The sequence below is a fragment of the Arachis hypogaea genome, chromosome 19 (assembly GCF_003086295.3).
Source record: "Arachis hypogaea cultivar Tifrunner chromosome 19, arahy.Tifrunner.gnm2.J5K5, whole genome shotgun sequence".
NCBI lineage: Eukaryota > Viridiplantae > Streptophyta > Magnoliopsida > Fabales > Fabaceae > Arachis > Arachis hypogaea.
Window position 1 is genome coordinate 156,441,083 of NC_092054.1, and position 27,739 is coordinate 156,468,821.

The 27,739-nt window shown below is 36.9% G+C and overlaps 3 protein-coding genes and 1 pseudogene across 3 annotated transcripts; 2 read left to right on the forward strand and 2 right to left on the reverse strand.

The window, feature by feature from the left end:
* The first annotated feature begins 2,398 nt into the window (after nucleotides 1–2,398).
* Nucleotides 2,399–3,442, forward strand: LOC112776063 (putative fasciclin-like arabinogalactan protein 20). Its single transcript, XM_025820030.2, has one exon. The coding sequence runs from the start codon at nucleotides 2,399–2,401 to the stop codon at nucleotides 3,440–3,442; it is 1,044 nt and encodes a 347-aa protein (XP_025675815.1).
* A 452-nt stretch (nucleotides 3,443–3,894) lies between these two features.
* Nucleotides 3,895–7,586, reverse strand: LOC112776062 (uncharacterized). Its single transcript, XM_025820029.3, has 9 exons — nucleotides 7,163–7,586; nucleotides 6,729–6,916; nucleotides 6,328–6,506; nucleotides 5,675–5,959; nucleotides 5,530–5,588; nucleotides 5,412–5,448; nucleotides 5,216–5,287; nucleotides 4,796–5,117; nucleotides 3,895–4,510 (listed from the first exon to the last, which is right to left on the reverse strand). Exons 1-9 carry the CDS (start codon nucleotides 7,290–7,292, stop codon nucleotides 4,091–4,093), a joined length of 1,692 nt encoding a protein of 563 aa, XP_025675814.1. The 5' UTR covers nucleotides 7,293–7,586; the 3' UTR covers nucleotides 3,895–4,090.
* A 15,459-nt stretch (nucleotides 7,587–23,045) lies between these two features.
* On the reverse strand, nucleotides 23,046–24,161 carry LOC112779865 (exonuclease V, chloroplastic). The gene has a single exon (XM_025824219.2). The coding sequence runs from the start codon at nucleotides 24,159–24,161 to the stop codon at nucleotides 23,046–23,048; it is 1,116 nt and encodes a 371-aa protein (XP_025680004.1).
* Nucleotides 24,162–25,362: 1,201 nt separating this feature from the next.
* LOC112775528 (calcium-transporting ATPase 8, plasma membrane-type-like) lies at nucleotides 25,363–27,494 on the forward strand (annotated as a pseudogene).
* The last annotated feature ends 245 nt before the right edge of the window (nucleotides 27,495–27,739 follow it).

Here is a 27,739-nt window from a genome sequence, read left to right on the forward strand (position 1 = left end):
TGAGTCTCTATACTTTCTCAAATTAAAAACCCGTGATTCCTGAATCAAAATGACAAGGTCAACGTACCAAAAGCTATACGTGCATGTCGTCATGTTAGAGTAGTTGATATTATACTTTATTTCAAGTAATAATAACCAAAAAATTTCCTTAGTTCTGTATTTTTTTTTTGTAGATCTTATTTATAAATTTAATGTTTATAGTACCAAACTTTTGGGTTATGTATCTTAATGCGTTTACCGTTTGAAAAAGTTTTTACCGTTATTCTTAGGCGAACTTAAAATAGATTATTGGTGATTTGAATCTTGAAAAATAGGTTAAAAATGGAGCGAGACTACTATTAAGTGACTTTACATCAGTTTCGAATGATGGTGGGATACATGTAAAGAATTTTGATATTTAAGTTAGTAAAAATTTAAATAAATTAAAATTTAAAATAAATTAAAATTAATAGGATATTTATAGAAAAGAATAATCATTTGATCATCACTGTAGAATCTTTTTCTTTATAATAATGAATGGTTACTCTTCTAATATTGAGAAAGTTACTCCATAAAAGATAATTGCTGAGTTTGTAAATATTTCAAAAGTAGTGGAATGACAATTCTTTGCTTGCTGTGGAAGTCGATCCGATACGAGTATCAAGATCTCTGTCTAATTGGATATAAGGAATAATTCGTCGCGATACTAAATTCTATTTAAGAATTTGTTATTAGTCAATGTATTACTACATGTACCGAAATTCAAATTTTCAATACTTATTTAAGCAGGTTAATGAACTAACCACTAGACGAACGAACGCACAATTTGAACAAATTAACCCATAGTTATTTAGTTGGACCTTATTGAGTCTGGATAGTTGTTATAAGGCCTTCCGGGAATAGTCAAATTCTTTTTTGGGCCATGGCTTTAATTTATCATGGGCCAATGTATGAATAACGGTTATCTAATTATGTGTTTATATGATTTTTTAATGAAGTAGTGAGTTTGAAAATTAATTAGTTTTACTATGATAAAATACGATTGAATGATCTATCAATACATGATAATTAATTTTTTTTATTATCCTTATTTAAAAAAAAATTAATATATAGGAGGAACACATACATCATACACAATAACAAAAGGTCACTATTCGAAGGGAAAAAAATCGGTTATTTATATTTTTAGATTCTTTATTATATCATTATTGACAGAACATGCATTCTCACAAAGCAGAGGTGATAGAGCATAGGCAAGGAGCACGATGAATGAAGAACTAGAGGAGTACGATGGAGAAGAAGGTCAGGAGAAGGGGAGAATCAAAAAGGAATAGCAAAGGGTGCTGGAAGTATTTGTGTTTATGTAGACTCACTTGTACTAAACCCTTATTTAGGGTTACCAACAAAAAATTATAAGAGAAAATTTATGTATAATTATTTTTATATAAAATTGATAATTAAAAATTATTAAATATTTTAATATGTTTCACTAAATTATAATTTTTAATTATTAATTTTATATGAAGATAACTATTACATGTGATTTTTTTTTTTATCAAAATCTAACGATGCGAAAAAAACATTTCTAAAACTGTTTTATTAACAGGTCATTGACGAATTTTTCATTTGTATAAAGTTCCCACAAAAACTATAAAAGGACAATTTTTTTCTACAGATTGTTGGGTTGGGTCTATCAAATTTTTTTATGAAAAATACATCACGTTTGTTATTACTAAAAAGTTTGTCATCACAAATCTCGTCACTAATTCTATCAAACCAATTCCATCGCTAAAATATAACAGCAATTGATAATGATCAAATGCAATATATAATGGTAATTTTTTTTTTCAAAGGCAATATATAATGGGCTGATAATGATCAAATGCGTTACCACCAATGTTTTCCCTGTCGATCTCACTAGGGAACCAATTAGGGTGTAGTTAATTTAGCGTTAATTAATTAAAAAATAGATTCATTAAAAAAAATAATTCTCTATTATTTTAATTTTTTGGATTTTAAAATTAAAAATAAAAATTATTTTTTAACTAGTTAATGGGCCTAATTCATGTGGGACTATTAGACATATAGGTTGATCAAATTCCCAATACTTATTAAGCACATCTAAATTTAGTTGCTTAGGATGCATCATTTGGCAAGCTTAGATTTCACTATTTAAAAGATGCAGTTCCACCAGTTTTGTACTAAGTGGTAGGTGTAGTTATTACTGACTAGTTACTAGTGAACTAGGGATGACTGAGATTCAAAATTACTGATACGGGGGCGTTTCTGTCTTTTCATACGAAACGACTAACGAACCACATAACTGCTTATTTTTCTTCGCCAATAGAAGACCGCCACGTTTCAATCACTTTTTCCCCGCCAAATCTCCTTCATTTTCGGAGACTCTCAAGCTCCATCAATGGCTTCCTCACTCTCCTTCCTCCTAATCTTCAGTCTCTCCGTCATCTCCCTCTCCACCGCCCTTCCAACCGAAGCTATCTCCGATGCCGCCGACATCCTCGCCGACTCCAGCTTCGTCTCCATGGCCCTCACCCTTCAGGTTGTGGCGGAATCCCTCTTAGAGCAGTCCCCTTCCGTCACCATCTTCGCCCCCACCGACTCCGCCTTCAAGAAGTCCGGTCAGCCCTCTTTCGACCTCCTCCGCTTCCACCTTGCTCCTCTTCCCTTACCGGCGCAGAGCCTCCGCCTCCTCCCAGCCGGCGCCAAGATCCCCACCATGCTCCCCGGCCAGTCCCTCGTCGTCACCACCTCTCCCTCCGACCGCATTACCTCCCTCAACAACGTCCGAATCACCGGATCTCCGATCTACGACGATGGCGTCCTCCTCATCTACGGCGTAGATCGCTTCTTCGATCCAAATTTCCAGGACAACAGCGGATCCAACCAGAAACCTAATTCCAACGCCTCTTGCATAGCAAGGAACCTAACCGCGAACAATTCCTCTGACTCCTTCTTCCCAGCCATCGAAACCTTGAAATCCGGTGGGTACACCGCCATGGCGTCGTTCCTGGCGATGCAGCTTGTCGGCTTATCGGAGCAGAACCCGGTAACGATATTGGCTCCGCCGGACGAGATGGTGATGAATCGAATCGGAGAGTTCGAGGAGTATCCATCGTTCTTTCTCCGGCACGCCGTGCCGTGCAGGCTTCTTTGGAACGATCTGGTGAATTTCAAGGGTGATACGGAGCTTCCTACGTTCGTGGAAGGGTTCGGGATCAACATCACGAGATCCAATGGCGTATTGAATCTGAACGGAGTGACGGTTTTCTTCCCTGACATGTTCTTCAACGATAAGGTGGTTGTTCACGGCGTCAGTGACGTTGTGGCTTTGCAGGACAGTAGCAAGACGAGTAACAACAAAGCTGTGGAGTCTTCTCTTTTTCACTATGATGGATTCAACAGCACCGATGACGAAATTATGTTTGATCCCGGTGAATTCTGAGGGTTCTCTCTACTTTTTGTGATTCATGTAGATTCGGATTTCCATTTTCATTTTCATTTTCCACGCATGCTTGCTTGCTAGTCACGCCAAAACCTCCATCTGGTTTATAAAGTCAACTTTTTAAGAATGAATATCAGTCATATCCAAGTCAACCACTTCATTCTCATTTTCTATTGCTTTAACAGGTGATCATGTTCTTATTCTAGATTTCGTTTTTTATGATTCAGTTGGAAAACTGGTAGGTAGATAAAAATACGAATTAATTTGATCGAATATTCTAGAAACATGGATTCACGAGTAGTTTCTTAATTCTTTTTGCTCTTGCTTTTATCTAAATATTCCTTTTCCTCCATTAATTCTGCACCGCTATTTTTGAAGAAGGGAGAAAAATCTATCAATTATCAAACATATTTTCAACTTGGTTCGTAATTCAATCAAAAAAGAAGGGAGAAGGTCCAAAGCTGAAAAATCTTGTAAAATAGCTTATTCTTTACAAAGGCAAAATGTATATGTATATGGTATACACTACTTTGGTTACTATTCTCCAACTAAAGATGTTGCTTCGCTCCACCTTTGTTTCTTCCCGCTATATGTGGCACAGTAAAATAATATATAAGCCTATATTTATACTAAAAACTATTTTACAATCTATACTTCACTACCAGCATTTGACAATGACGAATTCGTACTATTGCGGTTCTTGCTAAATCTGCTCTTTAGTTTTTCTGATAAGGATAGCTTCCCAAACACATCCCCTTTTCCGGGGCGGTTGGCATATAGTAACCAGAGAACAAGGCAGAGCAAGACGCCAACTGAAATGAGTCCCAGTCCTGCATTGACAATCTTGAGATAATGGGTTAATGGAGGACAGTAACTTGTGGTGATTCCTGCAAATGCATCCCTGACAAAATTGCAATTCTGAAGGTTAAGCAAAAGCGGTGTGTAATGTTCTAATGCATAGCTTTCATTAACTGCAGCAACTAATTGCGAGTAAATCGCCGGGGTCACCCTCCCAACTGTTGTGCAAATACCAGATTCAGATACCTCACATTCGTAGTTCTTCCAAACCTGCAAAAGTTTTAAACAAGTTCAGTGAGATTCTTATATTTCATTCAGCAGAAATAGACACTATAGCCTAATGCTAAAAAATACTGGATCCAAATCAAGAGATCCAGCTATCCAAGCTAAAATAACTAGCATTCTTCTCCCACACAAACACAGCCGAATTTATTAGGTTCGAGCAGAGAGGTGCACAGAGCCACAGACGATTGAAACAAGAATAATGCTACATAAACCCAGCCGACCGAAAATCTCAGTAATTAAGTCAAGTAATGTTTTTAAACAAAAAATTACCATTGAAGCATTGGCAGAAGAAACTTCTTGAGCTGTACACTGCCGCTCTTGATACTGAGGGTCAAAGGGATAGCACAAAGATGGCATTCCAGGCCCAGACTGGTTGTAGTAACCCAGACTACCTTTTGTTGCATTTATGTTCGCGGTGTTGTAAATGAACTGATTGACAACATTCGCAATGTTGTTGACTACTTGCTTACTTTGAAAAAGTGTTTTGTTTGTGGTTCTCTGATCAACACATGGAAGAATATCACTAAGTGCGGATTCTGTATGTGGATTCTCCACCCATTCTCCCATAGCCATACAGGTATCAGAAATTGCACTGTGATAAAAAAAATTGTATTACAGTTTAATGAATGAAAAGAAAGGGGATCGCTCTTGCTGAATATGGTAAACAAGGATTGTTTTATAATGGCTTACTTATTAATGATCATGAACATTCCACAAAGAATGAATGTGGTTGCAACCAGTAACCAACCACTGATAACAAATCTGCAATAACATTCTGAAATCAGATATAGAAGAATGTGGAAAACACCAACACTTCAGGCAGACAGAGCCACAGAGGCATGATAAGCCAAGGTAATATCAAGAGGCACAAACAGAGGAAACTCACATGAGGATTGCATGTCGATGTCCGAGGATAGATAGCACTGCAACAAACACAACATAGCCATAAGCAAGAGTTCTAGAGCATGAGTATAAAAGTAGCTAGATTGATTTAAAATACATACACAATCCAATTACTGCCAGCAGAAGCATCACTGCTGCCACGACTATCAAAGCTAGATGCCTACAAAAAAAGTCCACATTTTAGGATCATATATGATGGAATATTTATATTTCAAAATGACAAGTCCTCGGTTTTATGATTCATACACAGCATCGAATACTCTTCGAACTTTAACAGAATTTTCTTCCGTCTTCTCCGAAAGTGTATTTGCTGCAGTATTTAGATCCACATTCAACTTGTCAATATCATCCATGACATCAGATGGAAGAGGGATCTGATTGACATTGATAGTTTTTGCAAGGGAGAGATACTCGGTGACATTTCTTAGAGTCTGCACTGTATAATCTGACTGATTAACAACATATTGTAGGGTACCCAAGGCCTCGCCATGAAACTTATCTTGCCCAACAGAAAGAAGGATACATCCCGTTCTGCGAAGATTAAAGAGAATTGGATGTCAGTAATCAGGACAGGTTGGATTCGTCTCCAAGTAAATATGAACAAACAATGAAGCAATGGTAAATAATAGATTTCATAGAACTTCAAATACTTTTGTGGGCAAATAATGGTGAAAGTTTTCAGAGAACAAAAAACTACACTAAACATTTGTAATATGTAACATGTAACATGTAAATACCAAGGAATATCTGGCAACTACTAATGGAAAGCAAAGATGATTAAAGAACCCATTTTCCCCATGTAAGATGCAAAGAACAAGGCCAGGGGGATTGTGAGGAAATAAAACATCCTATCAAGAAGTTAACAAAAAAAAAGCATTAAAGTAAGTAAAGAGAATTACACTACTGCAAAGGTGAATGATATCAGCAGTATAAGACAAATCCTTTGTGAACGATTTGATTCTTTGTGTTTGATACTAATTCCCCATCCACAGCATAGATGAATCCCAAGTGCTAAGCCAAACGAGATGAACCATAGCACAGCAAGAATGAAACCAGCCGCACCCGTGAATCCAACTGACTGCAAATATTTGGTGACAAATGGTTAGCTGAAAATCTTTGGAAAGCAAAGTAACATCAAAGAAACATGGACAAAAATGCAAAATACAATACAGGGAATGCAATGAGGATGTGAAAGAATAGCACTCTCCGTTTCAATGCTAAATGAACAAAGCACCAAGTGATTACTGAATAAACTCATTCAAGAACACCATGAAAAGTAGGAATGACAAATAGCACTTACAGCCCAATAATGGCGATCTGTAATATCCCAACCACCTCGGTATCGTCGAAATCCTCTAAGAATGTCGGGTCTTTTGGTCCTGTTTGCCGCCAAGACAAGAGTATCCTCACCATTAGGCCCTGGTGCTGGACCCATGTGTGTCATCTGACTCATTTCATACTTCCATGGACCCAAATTCTCTTCTCCTCCTGAAAACAAAGAAGGAACAGACCAGTCACAACCATAACAGATAAATCCAATCCCATCAAAACAACAAAACTTGCACATTTTGAGCTTCAATTAGTTATGTGGGATCAATCCAAATGAATTAAAACTTGGCACAAAGTTTTGATCTTTCATCCCAAATCCTCAGCTTAGCAAGATCTGCACCTAATCCTAACTCCTAACCCATCACCATAACAAAAGAAGAGAGGGAGGCACACGATTAGACGAACCTATGATAAACTTCACCGGAGGCAGGTCGGAGCCACTTTGAGACAGAGCTGAAATCGAGCTCAGAGACATGAAGAGAGTGAAGAAGAAGAGCAAGAATAAGGAAAACCCATTGAAGGAAACTCCTTTCATTACGGGTCCACCGTAAGAAACAGTGTCACTCAGAATCACACACACTTGAGTGCAGTGGCTGCACCATTTGGGGTTCAGAGTGAGGGAGGAAGCATGAGCGCCAGAATGTGTTCTGTTACGGGTTTAGCGCTTTATTGAAGGCTAATTCCGAGTAAAGTACGGAACTTGGAAGATTTTATGGGAAGAAAGAGAGAGAAGATCGCAATCGCAATCACAATCACATGCCATGCCATGCGGATGGGTGCTAACGGTGGAGATTGACGTCACGAATACCAAAATGGAAAAAAGGCGGGTTCAGCTTCCACCGTGTCACTGTGTTGTTATTGCGGTGCCCACTTAACCTAATCTTTAATTAAATGTTACTTAAGTCGTGTTAATTACTACTCACTCCCAAGTTTCCTCATTCTCATTGCACCGCACCTGCTTACTTGTTCTTTTGTCGTTTTTGCTTTCCTTTTATGTATTTATTAGGTTAGATATATTTTTAGTCTTCAATTCTTTTACCTGTCCTTTTCTACCCACATATAATATAAGTACAATTAACTGCTACATGTAATCTTTATTAAATTTCTATCTACTTACTGTAGATCTTGCCAAAGATTTTTCCAAAGGGTTGATTTTCCGTGTGTATGTAAAATTGTGAAAGCGAAAGCAGAATATATTATTAGCTTTGGAAAGGAGTATAAGAATAGTGGTGGAGTCTGGACTGGCATCCAATTGCATGGAAACAACCAACCACATGAATTTCTTACAGTAAGGGCAACATGGTAGGAACATCATGTGACGCTTCAAGGATAAAGGATGCATCATACTTGTACTTCTTAACACCAAAAATCATTAAAAAAAAAAAGATGAATAGTTTTTAGTAAAAAAAAAAGATAATTGACCAATATTAATTGAAATATAGAACAAAAATACAAATATTGATTATTTAACATTTTTTATAACAAACATCATGGGTCATGATAAGAAACATATAAGAATAATCCCATATATATGTTCTGGTAAGAATATTCTTTTCTACATTATACGTCAGATTCTGGACGTTGACGACAAGAGATGACCTTATTCGTCGCTTAAAGTATCCTCTTCGAACACAAATCCAAACGTGGTACTTGCAAAAAGGATTCCGACGCTCAAGTCAGTAAAATATCTCTCAAAACTTGCGTGTATAATCGAGTTATTACTGTATGACTTGTGTGTTTAGACTACTCATGTTGCTGCCGTTTTATAAGTCTTTAGGGCTTGAACTATTCAAGGGCTTGTTGAGCGGATCTCGGCTTTAGCCGAGATTCTTAGGGAGTATCGTTTACGTGATAAGTTCCCGTTTATCTGCAATTTTGAATTTGATTGACGTGGCCGAGATATAAGTCGTTACTTCCGAGTTTATAGGGTACGATACATAGCCCCCAAACTTGACTTGCCTATCCATTTATTAGCAAGTTGAGCTTTTATACAACTTATATCTCAGTTTGCCTTGCTGGACCTAGTAGCCCCCAAGTTCAACGATGCGTTTTCAAGCTTGCTCTGCTTAAAAATTTAAATTTAACATTAAAAAATAAGTGATGATTAATTTTTAATTTCGAAAAAATCTTTTCCTGTCCTAGGAAAACGTGCTACAATTAATTCCTTATTGACCGCATTTGAACAGTTTTGTCTTAGGGCATATCAACGGTTAATTTGTTGGTCCTCCCACTTAGTTAGTGGGTTGTAATAGCATTTGGTTACTGCTTTGTTCCTTTGGAAATCTCCCAAAAGCCCTTTTTTACTCTTATCTGGATTGACGATCGAAATGACTTCCAAAGGTTAGATTTTTCCTACTTTTGTTTCTTCCTCTTCGTTGTTTTTCTGTCATAGTTAGGAAAGGAATAATGGAAAAAGAAAAGGAAAAAGAGAAATAGAAAGTGGTTGAGGTTAAGAAAGATAATCCTTATCACTGGATGCACGATGATGTCAAGACGCGTGCTTCTTCGTATTCTAGTTCTGAGTCACTTCACGAGCTTCTTAGCTTGAAATTGACTAAGGACGATTTTGGTATTGCTGTTGAACTCCTTCCCTGTACTAGTGAGGATAGGATTTGTGAGCGGAGAGGAGACTGGGGGTAATTTTATATGTACACCCCTTGTTTTTCTGAGCTGCATGTGAAATTGTCTTTTTCGTTTTTTGAGTGTGATGTGCTAACTCAACTAAACTGTGCTCCTTCTCAGTTATACCCAAATTCTTGGGCGTTTTTTAGGGCTTTCCAGTGTTTGATGAATTTCATTGAGTATCCTCCTTCTTTGGGTGTTTTCTTTTCTCTGTTCCAATCCAAGGGGGTTCGAAAGGGTTTATGGGTATTCCTAAGTAGTTTTCCTGGTCGTTCCATCTTCTTACTTTATAAATCATCTTTCAAAAATTTCAAATTTCTGTTTGTAAAAAAGTCCGGTCTATAGAGACCGAGTATCCTTTCTATCTTGATGACGAATTAATAGAGAAGTATCCGTTGTATTGTTATTCGGAGCCAATGCAATACTTGCGGTTTATATAGGAGTGAGGAGGAGGATTTGGTTATGAATTTTTTGATTGAAAACTTTGCTGTTGGCGAGTGCTTGTCCATTCCTGAGATGTTGCATTTCGAAAAGGAAAATGATAAAGATGGATTAAGGACTTATATAGGTAATATAAGTGCTGTTAATTTATTTCTGATTTTTTATGTTCTTCATTTTTTGTTTGTAGGAGGGCGAGTACCGCATCTGAGATCGTTTAGGTTACAATTGTTTCTGGACAAGAAAAAGGAGAAGGGTGTTAGTGCTTCTGGGTTTCCAAAGGTGGGTGAGGGGGATGCGGCTTTTTCAACTGCGCAATCGGCCTCCTCAAAGAGGAAGAGGGATGGTTCTGAAAATTCTTTAGAAGTGTTGTTTGAGGGAGGTAAGGTTGCTACTGAAAGTTCAAGGTCGGTTTTTTATCGTTAGCGGAGACTCCACGGGTTTATCCCTGGGACGAGCTCGCATTCTCTTTGGAGTGATCAGTTTCCTTTGGCCGAGCTTTCTGATAGGGTTTCTCAGTACCCTGGGCTGCGTTTGTTTACAGAGATAGGACACTGAGACACAAAATCATGTTTGACAGAGGAGACATGGACAGAGACAGTGTATCCAGAGACACTGAATTAGTGTATTTTGTGTCCATCCTAACAGGAAGGACACGGGGATACTAACAAGGGACACAACTTATTTTTCATTCTTTTTTTTCATTATTTTTGTTAATTTTTCATAATTATATTTTTTATTATTATATTTTTCATCTCAAAATTTTTGAATGAAAAAAATGAGAATAAATTAGATTTTCATAATTTGTTATAGTTTATCACCAAACAGAGTACAAGAACACAAAATTTTATGTCTCTGTCCATCGGTGTCTTGTCCTGTCCTATTCTCAGTGTCTTGTCCTGTCCTGTTCTCAAAAACAAACGCAGCCCTGAAGACATGTTGCTTACTCGCCGGGCTGGGGTGGATGCCCTGGGGAAATATATTCAGGTTGGCAATCGTTTTCTTCTTCTTCTTTTTTTTTTTTGCCTTTTGTACTGGTCTATTTTCGACTTATTCTACTTACCTTGTTGTCTTAGGTTGTTGCTTCTCGGCTTTTATGCGTTGGTCGTACTACGGAATTGCTTGGAGTCGAACAACAAGTTGCTGTTGAGAAGCTTGTCGCTTTAGAACGTATGGTGAAAAAGAAAGAAGAGATTATTATTGACGTCACTTCCATAATGAAGGACAGGGAAGATGAAATTGCCCGGCTTCAGGATCAGATTCGTCTCCTCCAGAGTGAGATCAAAGACAATGATAAGATAAAGGGCGAGATGATTGCCCGTATCCACGAGTTGGAGGATGAAGGTATAGAGATGTTTACTTCTGGGTTCGACCGAGCTGTTTCTCAGGTTTCGCTTTTTGCGCCCGAGTTTGATGTTCGTCAACTTGACGTGACAAAAATTGTTATTGATGGGAAATTGGTCTAGGATGAAGCGAGTGAAGACCATGATGAAAATGTCCCCCCTCTTGTTTGAATTTCGAGAATTTGTATATTTTGTTTGAAGGTCGATATTTTGGTACTCTTAAACTGTTGGGGCCGGCTTTGTTCCGGTTTTATTGACTGCTTATCCGACCTATGGTGTCGGAATTGACTCTTAAACTGTTTTGACGTTTTTGAATGTTTCATCTCTTGTGATTCCAACTTTGTTTCTGTTGGTTCGATATTTGTTTGAATATGATAGAGTAGTATAGAGATGTACAATTTGTTTTATTCATATGAAAAAGGTCCTCATGTTTGAGGTATGTGGGATGGTCGGCCTCGTTAAAACCTACCCGAGTAAAACCCTCCTTAGGGAAAAACCTCGTGGTTAGGAAAAAGAGTACATGGCCATCCTACAGGTTACAATGACTTGATTAACTATAATAGGACTTGAGTGACAAAATGTTCCATGTATTTGGCATGGCTATTCCATCTAATGTTTCTAAACAGTAAGCTCCCCTTCCGATGACTTTAGCGATTTAGAAGGGTCCCTCCCAGGTTGCCGCCAACTTCCCGTGACCTGGAGGTTTCCGAACATCTTCAAGTTGTCTCAGCACTAGATCTCCTTCTTTTAGAGTCCTCGACCGGGCTTTCTTATTGTATTGTCTTTTCATAGCCATCTGCATTGACCTTTGCCTCAATTCTGTGATATAGTGTCCTTCGTGAATGACGTCGAGCTCGTACGTCTGGCTTCCGTGTTGACGTTCTCATCAAAGTGTTCGGTCCTAGTTGAGCCTTGCCTGAGCTCTAGGGGAATCATGCATTCAGATCCGTATACTAGTCGAAGGGACTTTCTTTCGTTGTGGACTGGGGAGTTGTGTTATAACTCCACAGTATTTCGGGTATAAGTTCTGCCCATCGACCCTTAGCTTCTGTTAGTTTTTTCTTTAGGGCCTACAAAATCACCTTGTTAGCCGCCTCTGCGAGCCCATTGCTTTGTGGGTGTTCGACAGAGGCAAAATGATGTTTAACATGTAAATTGGTTAAAAATGAAGTAATTTTTTATCGGTGAATTGCCTACCGTTATCAGAGATAATTTCTCTGGGTAAACCATATCTACAAATAATGAATTTCCAAATAAACTTTTGTACCTTGATCGAGGTTATCTTCGCCAATGGTTGTGCTTCTATCCATTTTGTAAAGCAATCAATGGCTACCAAAAAGAATTTTACCTGCCCTGGTGATACCGGAAATGGTCCGAGGATATCCATGCCCCATTTGTGGAACGGCCAGCAAATGTCGGACGTGTGCAATGTTTTCGGCTGGACTGTGTGTTAGTGGTGAGCACTTTTGGCATGCATCGCATTTTAACACCTTGTTTGTGCAATCCGATCTTAAGGTCGGCCAATAGTAACCTGCCCGCAGGATTTTTGTTGCTAAACTTCTTCCTCCTACATGATGGCCGCAGATGCCTTCATGGATTTCGGCAACTGCCGCTTTGGCATCATCCTCTCCAAGGCACTTAAGTAATGGTCGGGAGAAGCCGCGTCTGTACAAGTCGTTCCCGATAAGGGTGTAATTACTTGCTTTATTTTTAAAAGACCTCGGCTCTCCCTCTAGTACTGTTCTAGTCTTCAGATAATGGATTAGAGGATTTCGCCAATCTCTTTCCTGTGTCACACTTAAAACAGATTGCATATCTAAACTAGGTTTCATTAGTGTAAGATGAACCAAATTTTTTTAGTGATGAGCATCACTATATCTAGCTAGCTTAGACAAGATATCTGCTCTACAATTTTGTTCTCGGGGCATGTGTGTTATTTCAAATATTTGGAAACTCATTATCATGCTTTTAGTAATGTTTAAGTATTTTTCTAGGAGGGGATCTTTAGTTTAAAAATTACCAGTTACCTGTTGTACTACGAGTAAGGAATCGCAGTACACTCGCAGCTTTGGCACCTCTATTTCCTTTGCAAGTCTTAGTCCTGCTAGTAACGCCTCGTATTCGGCTTGATTATTTGTTACTTGGAACAGGAATTTGATTGACTGTTCTGCGTATACCCCTGCATTGTCTTTTAGCAGTATTCCTGCTCCGCATCCGTTGTCGTTCGATGCTCCGTCCATATATAGCTCCCATGGCTCGGCCTCCTGTACGTCACTGGTGAATTCGGAAATGAAATCAGCGAGGGCCTGAGCCTTGGAAGAACCTATGGACTGGTAGGTAATGTCGAATTCTGAGAGTTTGATGAACCATTTTGTTAGCCTTCCTGCTAGGTCGGGCTTTGATAAAACTTGGCGAAAGGGCTGACTAGTCCGAACTATTATTCGGTGTCCTTGGAAGTAATGCCGTAGTCGCCGAGCTGTGATTATCAGTCCGAATGCCAGTTTTTCTATCATCGGATACCTTGTTTCGGCGCTTTGTAATACTTTGCTTACAAAGTATACCGGGTGTTGTTCCTTTCCATTGTCTGTTAGACTGTTACAAGCACAGAGCTGACTGTGTTAGTTGAAATTGAAAGGAATAGGTGTAGTGGTTTACCTTGTTCGGGTTTCTGTAATATGGGCGGCGATCCTAGGATATTTTTGAACTTGGTGAATGCTTCTTCACATTCCTTTGTCTAGATGAATTTGTCTACCTTTCTTAGGGTATTGAAGAAGTGATAAGATTTGGCTACTGCTGCCGGCAAGAATCGGGATAAAGCTGCTAACCGGCCTGTGAGTTGTTGAACTTCCTTCACCGACCGAGGAGATTGCATGTTGATTACTGCTTGACATTTGTCGGGATTAGCTTCTATTCCTCTATTAGTCAATAGAAATCTGAGGAATTTTCCTCCCTGCACGCCGAATGCGCATTTCTCCGTATTTAACCTCATGTTGTGTTTTTTGAGCTGCTCGAAGATTTCATTGAGGTCGCGCTTATGTTGCTTTTCTGAGCTTGACTTGACTACCATGTCGTCTACGTATATTTCAATATTCCTTCCGATCTGTTCTTTAAAGACTTTGTCCATCAATCTTTGATAGGTTGCCTCTGTATTTTGCCCAAAGGGCATTACCTTGTAACAAAAGTTGCCTTGATCGGTCACGAATGCTATTTTCTCCTCGTCGTCTGGGTGCATGAGTATCTGATTGTACCCTGAATAGGCGTCCATGAAGCTAAGTACCTAGAATCCCGAGGTGTCGTCCACCAATCTATCTATGTTCGGAAGTGGGTAGCAATCTTTGGGATACGCTTTATTTAGGTCGGTGAAATCCACACACATGCGTCATTTTCCCGAACTCTTTCTTACCATCACTACATTGGCTAACCATGAGGAGAACCGTAGTTTCCGAATGAATCCTGCATCTAGTAGTTTCTGGGTTTCTGCTTCTGCTGCTTTTTTCCTTTTCTGAACCCAATTTTATTTTCTTTTGTCTTATAGGTCGGACATTAGGATTGACTGCCAGTCTGTGGCATATTAAATTCGAATCGATTCCTGGTATATCTGCTAATGTCCATGCAAAAAGGTCGGCGTTGGCCTTCAATATTTCGATAAGACCTTCTTTGTTTCCTGTAGGAAAAGCAGATCCGATGTTAGTAAATTGCTCGTCTCGCCCTAATTGTACCTTTTCTAGGTCGTCCACATTTGCAGGACAACTGTTGTCACTTTGGGGGTCCAGTTCGGCCAAAGTAGGAATGCTTTCTAAATTGTACACCGAATGAATCCGAGGTATGTTCTCCTTTGTGGTTGCCTTTAGGCCCGGGTTGTAGCATTGCATAGCCTCTTTATGATCAGCGTACACTGTTCCTACCATGTTGTCCTGCAAAGAAAATTTTACACAAAGATGGACCGTCGAAACGATGGCCCCAAAGGTATTAAGTAATGGTCGTCCTAGAATAATGTTATAAGGACTAGCACAATTAACTACTAGAAATTAAATGTCTAAAGTTTTGGAGTTCAGAGGCTCCCCCAGTGTTGTTCTTAGCCAAATATATCCTGATACCGATACCCTTTCTCCGGAGAACCCTACCAATTCCCCGGGTGAGGGTTGCAATGCGTTGTCACTGAAGTGCATCTTTTTGAATGTTGAGTAGAACAGGACGTCGGCGCTGCTCCCTCGATCGAGCAGGACCTTTTTTACTGTCAATTCTCCCATATGGACTGAAATTACGACCGGGTCATCTAAGTTCGGACAAGATTATTTGAAGTCGGCCGTGCTAAAGGTGATGCGGAAAGTTGGGGCCGAAGTGTGTAGACCTGGACGAGATCCTTCCATCGTCATCATTGCTCGGTAATTTTTTTTCCTAGCCGAGGTAGTTGTTTCGCCACCTGCGAAGCCACCTGAAATGTAATTTATTATTCCCTTAGAGGGAGGTGTCTCCACCGGCTTATGCCATGGTTCTTTTTCCTTGTCTGCATCCCTCGTTGCTTCCTTTTGTTTCCTAGAGGTAATGTACTTGTCTAGGAGGCCTTGCCTTGCCAATCTTTCTAACAAGTCTTTGGCCACTACGCACTCGTCTGTAGTATGGTCGAATTTCTAGTGGAAAGCGCAGTGTTTGGTTCTATCTACATATTTCTTATCCTGGTATGAACCTACTCTACTCGGCGGCTTTATCAGCTTGTTATGCAGAATTTCTTTAATTATGTCTTCTCTTTTTGTGTTGAATTTGGTGTATGAATCGAACTTTGGTGCCAGCTTAAATGGTGTCTTGAAATCTTTGTTTTGGGATCGGTGAGACTTTTCTTCTTCTCTTCTAGTTGGATTTTTGCTCTTACGAGCTTCTCTTAATTCTTCGATTTCTATCTGCCATGTTGCTTTTTCTCGGAACTTTTCCAGTGTTTTTGGTTTTGCTACTACTATCGCTTCTTGGAATTTCTCGGGCCGAAGTCCACTCTTTATGGCATGTAGCTGTACCTCTGGGTTAAGGTCAGGGATCTCCATGGCTGTCTCCGTAAAACGTGTCATGTACTCCTTTAAGCTTTCATGCTGTCCCTGCTTAATTGTGCTGAGATAGTCGAAATTTCTTACGTAGATTTTGGAAGCTGCAAAATGATTAATAAATAGCTTTGCAAATTCGTTAAAGCTCGAAATGGAACCTGCAGGTAAATTAGAGAACCATATTAACACGGCACCGTCTAAATAGGTGGGGAATGACCGGCATAAGATAGGATCGGAGTCACTGTTAAGAAACATCATATACTCAAATTTTGTAACGTGAATTTTAGGGTCTCTGATCCCCTTTTACGGTATGTCATTGGGAGAGTAAAATTCTTAGACATTTCAAAATCCATAATTTCTTTAGAAAAAGGGCTTAACCGTCGCCTTTCCCCTTTCGGAGGCGTTTCCCCTATTTTCGCATTTGACTCTGCTTGGTGGTCTCCATGGGGATTGCTGTTGGCCTTCTTTTTGTCCTTCTCCTCCTCACCGTCGTTTTGCCTTGCCGCCAATAACTCGGCCATACGTTGATTATCTGCTAACAAGGCTGCGTTAGCTGCCAAGAGTTCGGCGTTAGAAAGGTTGTGCTGCGGGGTCACCAAGTGATCTGTCATGATTCGGTTGTGTTCCTGCGAAGAGAAAGAAAAAGAAAAAGGTACAAGAAAAAGTAAATACTCGTCAAGCCAATACTTAAAAAGTGAGGCTGGGCCCCATGGTAGGCGCCAAATGTTCTGGTAAGGATATTCTTCTCCGTGCTATATGTCGAATTCTGGACGTTGACGGCAAGTAGGGGTGGAAACAGGTCAGGCCAGGCCAGGCTTTACTCTTAACAGGCCAGGCCTGTAATAGAGTATATTGGCCTTAGCCTGGCCTGTAGTCTGGTATAGGCTTTTTAATGAGTATTGAGCCTGGCCTGTTGTTAAATCTGGCCTGGCCTGAAGCCTGTCAATAGGCCTGTTTTTTTTTTAATAATAATTAAATTTAAGATATAATTTAATTTTTAAAATTATAAAATATAAAATAATAAATTTATGAATAATATTGATACAAAATACACATATATAATTAAAGAGACAAATGGCTGAGTGGATAAAGGTATTTTCATAAGATAGGAGACCCAAGTTCAAATTCTTCCAATAACATTTTTACTAGTATAATAAAACTATATATATTTGCAGTTTCAAGCCGGCCTGACAGGCCCAACAGGCTATTTCAAAAGCTTAGGCCTGGCCTTTTAAAGAATATAGGCTTTTTTAATAGCCTGAGCCTGGACCTATTTTCTATCAGGCCAGGCCAGGCTAGGCCGAACACAGGCCAGGCTGCAGGCCCCTGGGAGGACGCCTGGCCTATTTCCACCCCTAACGGCAAGAGATGACCTTGTTCGTCGCTTGAAGTATCCTCCTCGAACACGGACCCGAGCGTGGTACTTGGAAAAAGGACTCCGACGCTCAAGTCAGTAGAATATCTCTCAAAACTTGCGTGTATAATCGAGTTGTTACTGTATGACTTATGTGTTTAGACTACTCATGTTGCTGCCGTTTTATAGGCTTTTAGGGCTTGAACTATTCAGGGGCTTGTTGAGCGGATCTCGGCTTTAGCCGAGATTCTTGGGGAGTATCGTTTACGTGATAAGTTTCCGTTTATCTGCAATTTTGAATTTGCTTAACGTGGTCGAGATATAAGTCGTTACTTCTGAGTTTATAGGGTACGATACAATATAATTGTTTTTTGTATAATATAGTTTTTTTTTTTAATTAGTAACGCGGCTTGAAGCCTAAAGAATTGTACAATATAGTATAGAGAAGCGGTTCACATATTTCGCGGTACTTGACATGAATATGATGTTCCGTTCATGTCCACCATTAGGATATAACATAAACAATATTAACGGTCAAGATGTTGGTAGTTGTGTTTGAGTGAGCATTAAGATAATGGTGTCATGGTGGAATTGAGACTGGTTACGCAGTTAGAAGTATTAATGTCCGTTCAATTTTTTCTCTGACCATGTACAGTAAAAGGTTGTTGTGTACTGTGAAGGTGATGTTAAGCTAAGTCGTCGTATTAGCTTTAGCTGAGTTGTAAACTTTTTGGGCTTACTCTACTTTATCCAAGTGTGTTTGTTCGGTTTAGATATTTTTTTTTTATATTATGGAAGAAAGCTTTTTTGGGTAATGATGGACTGAATTGGGATGGAGTCATGGTAAAAATGAAATGAGTGTACTTTTTAAGATATTTAAAACTTAAACTAGAGTGAGACCCGCGCAATGTGCAGATGGATAGATTATTTATACTATATAGTATATTTTAATAAATGTTATATTAAAAATATTTTAGAGAACATATTATAAATAGATTTTGAATTTATTTATTTTTAAAAAAGACATAGGTTATTTATATTAGAATTATACAAAACTGCATTTTTATTTTTTTTTTATTTTTCGATTTGCATTAATGGCTACACTTTGTCTTTTTTTGCGGTTTTTTTGTTTGTAAATAATTAAAAAAATAAATAAATGAGAATAAAAAATATATAAAAATATTATATTAAATTTAAGAAATTTTTGACAATTAGTATGAGAGATTAAGAAATGAAGAGTAATAAGAGTCTTAATATGTATAAGTTGTAGAATTTGAATATTTGTAATTGAAATTTTTTATAATTATTATTATTATGACACTTTTAATGTATGTTTATTGCATTTAATTAGTACTTGATGTTTCAATTGAATAATAATAGATAAGAGTTTTTTGTTTTAATTTTTTTAAAATATTTTACTAAATAGTGATTGGTTGATTTTCATCTTTTGCCAAGTCATTAGAATTGCTGATGTGGCATCATTGGCAAAGAAAAGATGACTTAAACTCATTGTGGAGAGAGTTGGTATCAACTTTTATATATCGTTCAATTTTTCCTCTGACCATGTACAGTAAAAGGTCGTTGTGTACTGTGAAGGTGATGTTAAGCCAAGCCGTCGTGTTAGCTTTAGCTAAGTTGTAAATTTTTTGGGCTTACTCTACTTTATCCAAGTGTGTTTGTTCGGTTTAGGTATGTTTTTGGTTATTATGGAAGAAAGTTTTTTTGGGTAATGATGGACTGAAATGGAGTCATGGTGAAATGGAATGAGTGTACTTTTTAAGATATTTAAAACTTAAATTAAATGAATAAATGAATGAAATATTGAGTTATTAAGTATTACAAAACACACACCAATGAGCTATAACTTAAATAGTATAATCTTCCCATATTTATTTAGAAATTGTGAGTTCGAGTCTTCTTATTTTTGGAGAAAAAAAAAGTATTACAAAACACACAATTAATTTCTTTCTTATCACATTAATGAATCATTAAATTATTTTTTATATATATCAAAAATAAGGAGACTCGAATCCGCGACCTCTTAAATGAGTATGGAAAGATTATGCCATTTGAGTTATAACTCATTAATAATATGAAAGTAGTTTATATTAATGTGGTTTCGGAAATGGTATAAATAAAATTTTGGAGAAATGGAGATTTGAATAAAACAAAAATAATTTGAGACCAAACAGGTTCTTAAATTATATGGAAGTTATGTTTAAAGTAAAAATGAAATTTAAAATTTGAAAACCCTTTTTATGAGGAAAAATCAGTTAGTTTTGAATTAAAAATTTGAAATTGAGAAGGATAAGTTTGATAGAGTTAGCAAAATATTTAAAATTAAATAGTTTTGCATGTTGTTAATTTTATTTGCAAAGAAAACATAATAAGAAATCGAAGATAGTTTAATTGCTGTTAATGTTTCCACGTTGTTTTTCTTTTGCATTGCTAATTTAATAATTTTTTAGTAATATTTTATGTGTCAGAATATTTTTAACGAATAATGTGTTTAAGAAGTACAGTGTATTTAAGGTTTGTGTTTGGTAACCAACAAATTATAATTCAAATAACATAATTTTTTTTATCTTTACTTAGAGATTTTTGATTTTTTTAAAAGTACTTAAAAAGAGTTTTTAAAAGTTAGTTTATACTTATCAAAATTAAAAAGTCTAATATAATCTCGTCTATTAATTAATATCTAAATTTAATTTTTATATTAATATTTATTATAATACTTTTAAAATTTAAAAATTATTTTATCGAATATATTTATTATTATTTATGTTTATTAAAATTATTTTTAATTTAATTTATCAAATATAAATATTACCACTTTTCAATATGATTAAAATAAAGTTAATTCCTCACCCAAAAAAGCCAAGTGAAGTTAATCTAGTAGAGTTTGCACAGTAAATAGTAGCATTGATATTTTCAATAATCATGTAACTAAGTAGCAGTAGCATTGGACTTTAAAAAGATTCTAATGGCCCAATATCTTTAAGATTCATTTGTTTTATATCAATTAGCTACAAACTGATTACCTGCTTTTAAAGTTATCTTTTTTTTTTACATTTTTTCTCTTTAAATATGGTTAATTTAGTCCTTTTCCATTCAATAAAAAATAAATCCCTACTAAATAACTTTTCATATACATAAACTTTATGTTCCATTTTTTGTCAGAGTACATGTGATAATTTTCCTACAGTATTTCTATAAGAAAAACAAATATAGTGCGATAGGTTCATCATTCTGTTAATTACTTAATTTCACCATCTAACAGGTGACAAAATAATTAAATCAGTTGAAGACTTAAAAAGTAGTGGGTTCCTTTTCCTTTTGGACAGGAAAAAGTAGTGGGTCCCTGAACCTGAACAACAGAAAGCTATGAATTGGGCTTTGAAAGACCAGGCACGCCACCACCGGAAAAGCGTGTGGGCCTAGTCTGCTTTTCATTTACCGACACAAGAGCGGGCCTCAGGCCATACCTTTTTGCTACAAAAAAATATTATTTATATATATAGAATTAACTATATTAAATATTTGTGTATAAATTATAAATACATGTATTAAATTATTTTTAATATATATTTTATACTAATAACTGATTTAGTGACAAATTCTTGTACGTCCACATATTATTGATATAGTATGATTGAAAAAGAAAAAGACTGTTAACTCAAAATTTTGTTTGTATTTTCATTCATGATGCACAGCTAACTCTAAATTTAAGATGCCAATTCTTAGTATAAATTTTCTATCAATTCAACTATGTATTATTTAAAAATAGTATAATATTCAGTCTTTTATTATAAAAATTTAAAAGAAAATTAAAATAAACACATCTAAAAATTATGAATAAATTTATTATTTTTTTAAAATTAAATACATATTCAAAATACAAACTAAATAAAATTGAAATTTAAAATTTAAATTTTAAATTTCTGTTTCATATTTAATATATTTAATTATTAATATATTATAATTTAAATACATATCTAAAAATAAAATTATTCAAAATTTAAAATTTTGATTTTAAAATTATAAAATAAACTTTAAATCATCTAATTATTAACTAAATCGGTACAAAACACTCAAAGAAGTCATCCTTGGTGCACATGAAAAATCTCAAAAGCACACATCGAGAAGTCATCGTTTGCCGTCATTCATCTGCACCACTTTCTTCTTCCGCGCTGGTCCTCGACTCTGCATATACAAATTAAAATATTGTAGCAGAATAAAAGAAAGAAGAAAATCGTGTTACAAAGAGAAGAAACGTAAAAGAAGAAAATAATAACTAACTATAAAGTAGGTAGGAAATTAAAAAAATTTTAATTTTTAAAATTTAAATTAATTTTAATTATAAATATATATCCTACATGTTAGAATATAATTAGGATCAATTAGGATCAATTAGTATGATTTAGTATATCTGAATATTTATTATAGAAGATTACGTCTTTATTATTACGATTCTCTTAGCCCCTATAAATACACTTCTATATTGTATCATTTCACACAACTTGAATAGACACACAAATCATTTCTCCAGTCTAGTCTCTTATTTCTAACATGGTATCAGAGCCATGTATCCTCCTTGAAGATGATAGGTTGTTTTCCTTGCGGTGAAATCACCTAGTTTTTGCACTTTTTGTTTCTATGCCCTTTTTCTTTACCTTTTGTCACTCCTTTGATACTTTTTCACCTCACCGAGTAGTCTATTCTCTCCGTCTTGTGTCTTTTCGAGTCGAATGATCAAACACCAATATCATCTGTTGTTTTCCTATTCTCATAAAGAAATCATATAGTTTTTGCTCTCTAGTGGCAGTTTCGTCTGCGTTTTCTCGTGGCAGTTCCGTCTGCGTTTCGTCTATGTTTCCTTGTGGCAGTTCCGTCTGCGTTTCTTTCCGTCAGTTCCGTCTGCACTTCCTTCCGACAAGCGGCAGTTCCATCTGCGCTTCCTTCAGACAAGCGGCAGTTCCATCTGCGCTTCCTTCAGACTAGCAGCAGTTCCATCTGCGCTTCCTTCCGGCAGTTCCATCTGCGCTTCCTTCAGACAAGCGGCAGTTCCATCAGCGCTTCCTTCCGACAGTTTCGTCTGCACCCGTTTTATCAGTTTATGCAGTTTTTTATTTCGTTGTTTTAAATATGTTTCAAACTCAAGTTGTCCCTTGAGTTTGAGGGGGATGTTAGAATATAATTAAGATCAATTAGGATTAATTAGTATGATTTAGTATATCTGAATATTTATTATAGAAGATTACGTCTTTATTATTACGATTCTCTTAGCCCCTATAAATACACTTCTATATTGTATCATTCCACACAACTTGAATAGACACACAAATCATTTCTCTAGTCTAGTCTTTTATTTCTAACACTACAAAAATAAGAATATATTTTAATTAAAAGATAATTAAATAATATTAAAAATTGACAAAAACCTAAATTTTATTGTACAGTCCATTTTCTATTTGAGATGCAAATATAATAACGAGTCATCATCCATCATCATCATCATCATGTGGGTATGCTGGACACAGAGACGAAAAGCGACAGTAGGCACATTTCCATTGGTCTTCCACAGCAACGAAACTAGCTTCTCTCTGTTGAAGCCAAAACTGAAGGCATTTCGAAATCTCACCCTTTAACCATCCACAATTGTATGCAAACTTGTCTTCATCAAGCACCACTGACTTATCTCTCTGAGACTCATATCTAAGCACTAACTCATCATCATGTGCACGTGGCATCATCTTACACGCTGTTTGGTAACACAACACCACTTCATTAAGCGTCACTGCATTGAAACCAGAACAACAACATGCCTTCTTCAGATCTTCACACAATGCTCGTTGCGGTTCTAAATCGAAGTAATGATAGAACTCTCTCAAAGGGAATGGATTGGAAACTAGATTGTCCAATAAATACTTGTAACACATCAACTGAATCCTACCGTTTCTTTTCTGTGATTCTGAAGGAACTGTGTCGCTGATTCGAGTCTTCGTCTCAACGAGTATTGCCTTGTGATCAGTGCTATGCATTCGAACCTCGTCGATGCGTCCCACCATCCATATCCCTTGTTCGAAAGCAAAGCTTACTATTGGAAGCTCGCGGGTGAGTCCTTCAAACAACAACTGATTCACGCCATTTATGAAGTTAACAAGTTTCACTGCCATGCAATCTTCTCTTGACTTCACCTCCACTCTCACCGGTTTCAGAACCTCGTTTCGCAGTTCAACATGGCGATCGATGCCAGCTTTCATAGCCTGATAATGGTTATTGTTCTTCCCTGTTCCTTCATAAACGAAGCTGAAGCATTCCTTGTCATCACTGTTGTTGTTATTGCATTCTTCATCATCAAAGAAGAGAGAAAACTCCATTTGCTTTTGGCACCATTCTGTCTTGCTAACATCGGTGACAAACAAGCCCCTCTTGTTCCTATACTTCTCCAGCAACGTGTCAGCTACCTTCTTCTTCTTTGAAGCAAAGAAATGGCCATAATCCTCTATGTCAGGTTCAGGAGAGGTGAATAGACTTCGCTTGGCTTTAGCTGAAACTGAGTCAATGGATTTGGTTTTAAAGAAACGAGGGGTTTTGGAGGATGATCCGGCCATGATGTATTATGAAGCTTGAAGCAAGTTATTATAAATGATTGCAGAGAGCAGTGTATAAAATACTTTTACTAAGTTTTCTTGGTGGGTAAGCAAATTGTTAACTATGTTTCACATCAATAATAATAGTCTTTGCATGATAATGCAGCACAAAGGAGCATAGATAAAGTGAAAGATGTTGTGAACTTTCCTTTCTTTCCTTTCACTCACTATTCAGTATTCACTCCTTTTTCCTTTACTTACTCTCTCCTTTTCCTACTTTCTCATTTGCCCAATAGCTTTCATAGGGATGTCAAAAGTTCAGATAAGATAATATGAGATGCTTGATAATTATATGGAATGTAGGAACAGAGCTAGAACTTTTGTTTGAAGGAAGCTAGCATAAAAGATATAACTAAATAAAAGGCCAAAAAATAAAATTAAGAGGAGAAAAACCATAAAAATAAAGAATTTTACATGTAAAAATATAATTGAGAGGGTCGAAATTAGAAGCGGCAATCGGATCGAAACTCGATGAGTCAGCTTGCATAATTCGTCAAAAAAGATAACTTTGACTAGAAATTTGAGATCACTACAATAAAAAACTCGTATAACCTGCACCGCTAATCCATGAGTTTTGGTGAGGTGGGATGGAATTTTGACTTTAAAATGATAATTGAATTTGGAACGTTACTTCTGTCCCTGTATTTACTATCTAGAATATTTGTTCGGTTTACTTGAAGTTATAATTTGAACTATATTTGATTGATTAAAGTCTTAAACAATGTTTAATTATATGTTTTGGATAATATTGGTTTCATTATTTTGTTTAAAAGAATTTAGTTGATAATTATGTTTATTAGTTATTTAGAATTAAAGACTTTAATGTTTGTAAATTTAAAAATTATAATTTTTCTTGTCTTTAAAAATTATAAGTTTATTAAAATATTTGTGAAATTATATATTTTTTAATATTTAATGGTTCAATAATTTTTTCAAAACAACAAAAAAGAATTAGCGGGCTTAGGCCACCTCGACCCGCCAATTTATCGTTAGGCAGAGCAGGTAGAAATTTGGGACCGTTTTAGTAGATATCGAGGCGAACTAACCCACCAAATGATGGACTTTTGGCGGAGTGGGCTAGTCCGTTTGCCACCCTTAACTATGTTCCACCCTTAAAGAAATGTTTTTTTATATCCCCGAATCCTAGTTGCGCTCTTAATGGAATGTTTGATCATGTATTTAAGGAACTAAAAACATGATTTTTTTTTTTTCCCCTAGTAGCTTGTTTTTATGGTGTGATTTTACACTTTTGAGAAGAGTTTGCACATTCTATTTGGATTTGTGCCACGTTTTGGGCAACGACGCTCATGCACAGATTGTTTCTTTCAAAATTGGGCTTCAGCCCATTAAATAGCCCAATTGAGAGGCGCATCCAATTCCTACCATATTGTGTTACCTTAACACTGGCGTACTCAATGAGGAAAATGATGGCGGATAAAGCTTTGGTGAGGAGGCTTTCCGCTTGTGAGACAATGGGCTATGCAACAACCATTTGCAGTGATAAGACTGGCACGTTGACCATGAATCAGATGACTGTGGTGGAGGCTTATGCTGGTGGGAAGAAGAATGATCCTCCTGGTAACAAGTCAGAGCTCTCTCCCAAGCTCCACTCTTTGCTCATTGAAGGTGTTGCACAGAACACTAATGGCAGTGTTAACGATGTTGAGGTTTCCGGATCACCAACAGAAAAGGCAATTTTACATTGGGGATTAGAGATTGGGATGAACTTCGACTCTACTAGATAGGAATCATCAATTATTCACGTTTTCCCTTTCAATTCTGAGAAAAAACGAGCCGGAGTTGCAGTACAAACGGCTGACTCTGAAGTTCACATACACTGGAAAGGTGCTGCTGAGATTGTCCTAGCCTGCTGTACACGGTACATTGATGCAAATGACCAGTTGGTAGACATGGATGAGGAAAAGATGGTATCTTTCAGAAAAGCTATTGAAGAGTATACGTTGTGTTGCCATTGCATATAGAACATTTGAAAAGGAGAATGTTCCAGCCACTGAAGAAGAACGGGTTCACTGGTCTTTACCAGAAGATACTCTTGTTTTGTTAGCTATTGTTGGTCTGAAGGATCCTTGTCGACCTGGAGTCAAAGATTCAGTGGAGCTTTGCCAAAAATCTGGGGTTAAGGTAAAAATGGTCACTGGTGACAATGTCAAAACTGCAAAAGCAATTGCTGTGGAGTGGAATACTTAATTCCCTTGCTGAAGCTACAGAGCCAATCATCATTGAAGGAAAAATTTTTCGTGCCATGACAGATGCACAGAGAGATGAAATAGCTGAAGCAATCAGTTATGGGACGGTCATCTCCTAATGACAAATTATTGCTTGTGCAAGCATTGAGGAGGAAGGGACATGTTGTGGCTGTAACTGGGGATGGAACAAATGATGCTCCTGCACTACATGAGGCTGATATAGGTCTTGCAATGGGTATTCAAGGAACTGAAGTTGCAAAAGAAAGCTCTGATATTATTATTTTGGATGACAATTTTGCTTCAGTTGTAAAGGTTGTGGATGGGGACGTTCTGTGTATGCAAATATTCAGAAATTTATCCAGTTTCAGCTTACAGTAAATGTAGCAGCTCTTGTTATAAATGTTGTTGCTGCTGTTTCCTCTGGTGATGTCCCACTGAATGCAGTGCAGCTTTTGTGGGTAAATCTTATCATGGATACTTTGGGAGCACTAGCATTGGCAACTGAACCACCAACTGATCACCTTATGGTTGGCCTCCAGTGGGCCGAAGAGAACCTCTCATAACAAATATTATGTGGAGAAATTTGCTGATACAGGCAATGTACCAAGTATCTGTGTTGCTTGTTCTGAATTTCCGAGGTAGGAGCATACTGGGTCTGACACATGACAAAAATGATCATGCAATTAAAGTGAAAAACACTCTGATCTTCAATGCATTTGTTCTGTCTCAAATCCGCGAGTTCACTTCAACAGTCAGGCTTAATTGGAAGCAGTGGCTGATCTCTGTCATCATTGGGTTCATAAGTTGGCCTCTTGCTGTGGTTGGTAAATTGATACCAGTTCCAAATACTCCCATCAACAATGTATTTTCAAGATTTCGGGGTTGAAGAAAGGAACCTGAGGCCTCACAATAGCAACATATAGGCGTGCTGTTTTAAAGACGGATCGTTCTCTTATTGGACGATGTACATGCTTGGTTTTTTTTTTTTTAAGAAAAAAAATAGCATACTGTTTTAGCCAAAAAAAAAACATGTCGCAACAAAATAATAATGGGAATGGGAAGCAGGGGTGGTGATATCTTCTTCAAATCTTTTCTTCTTGTTTGGTGTCTAAGGCAGTAGACACACCTTTAGTCAACACACAATTGCTCTATTTTATCCATGCAGTTCCGGGATTAAAGGGATTTTATGCCGCCCCAGTTCTTCATTCAAATGGATAAGATAAACTATAGTACCTAATTTAATCACCACATTAAATTCGACTCAAGATAAAACAAAGAAATTTTAGAATTGTGTTCTAAAGCAATCTCCTATACCGGACATGTTTCTGACCT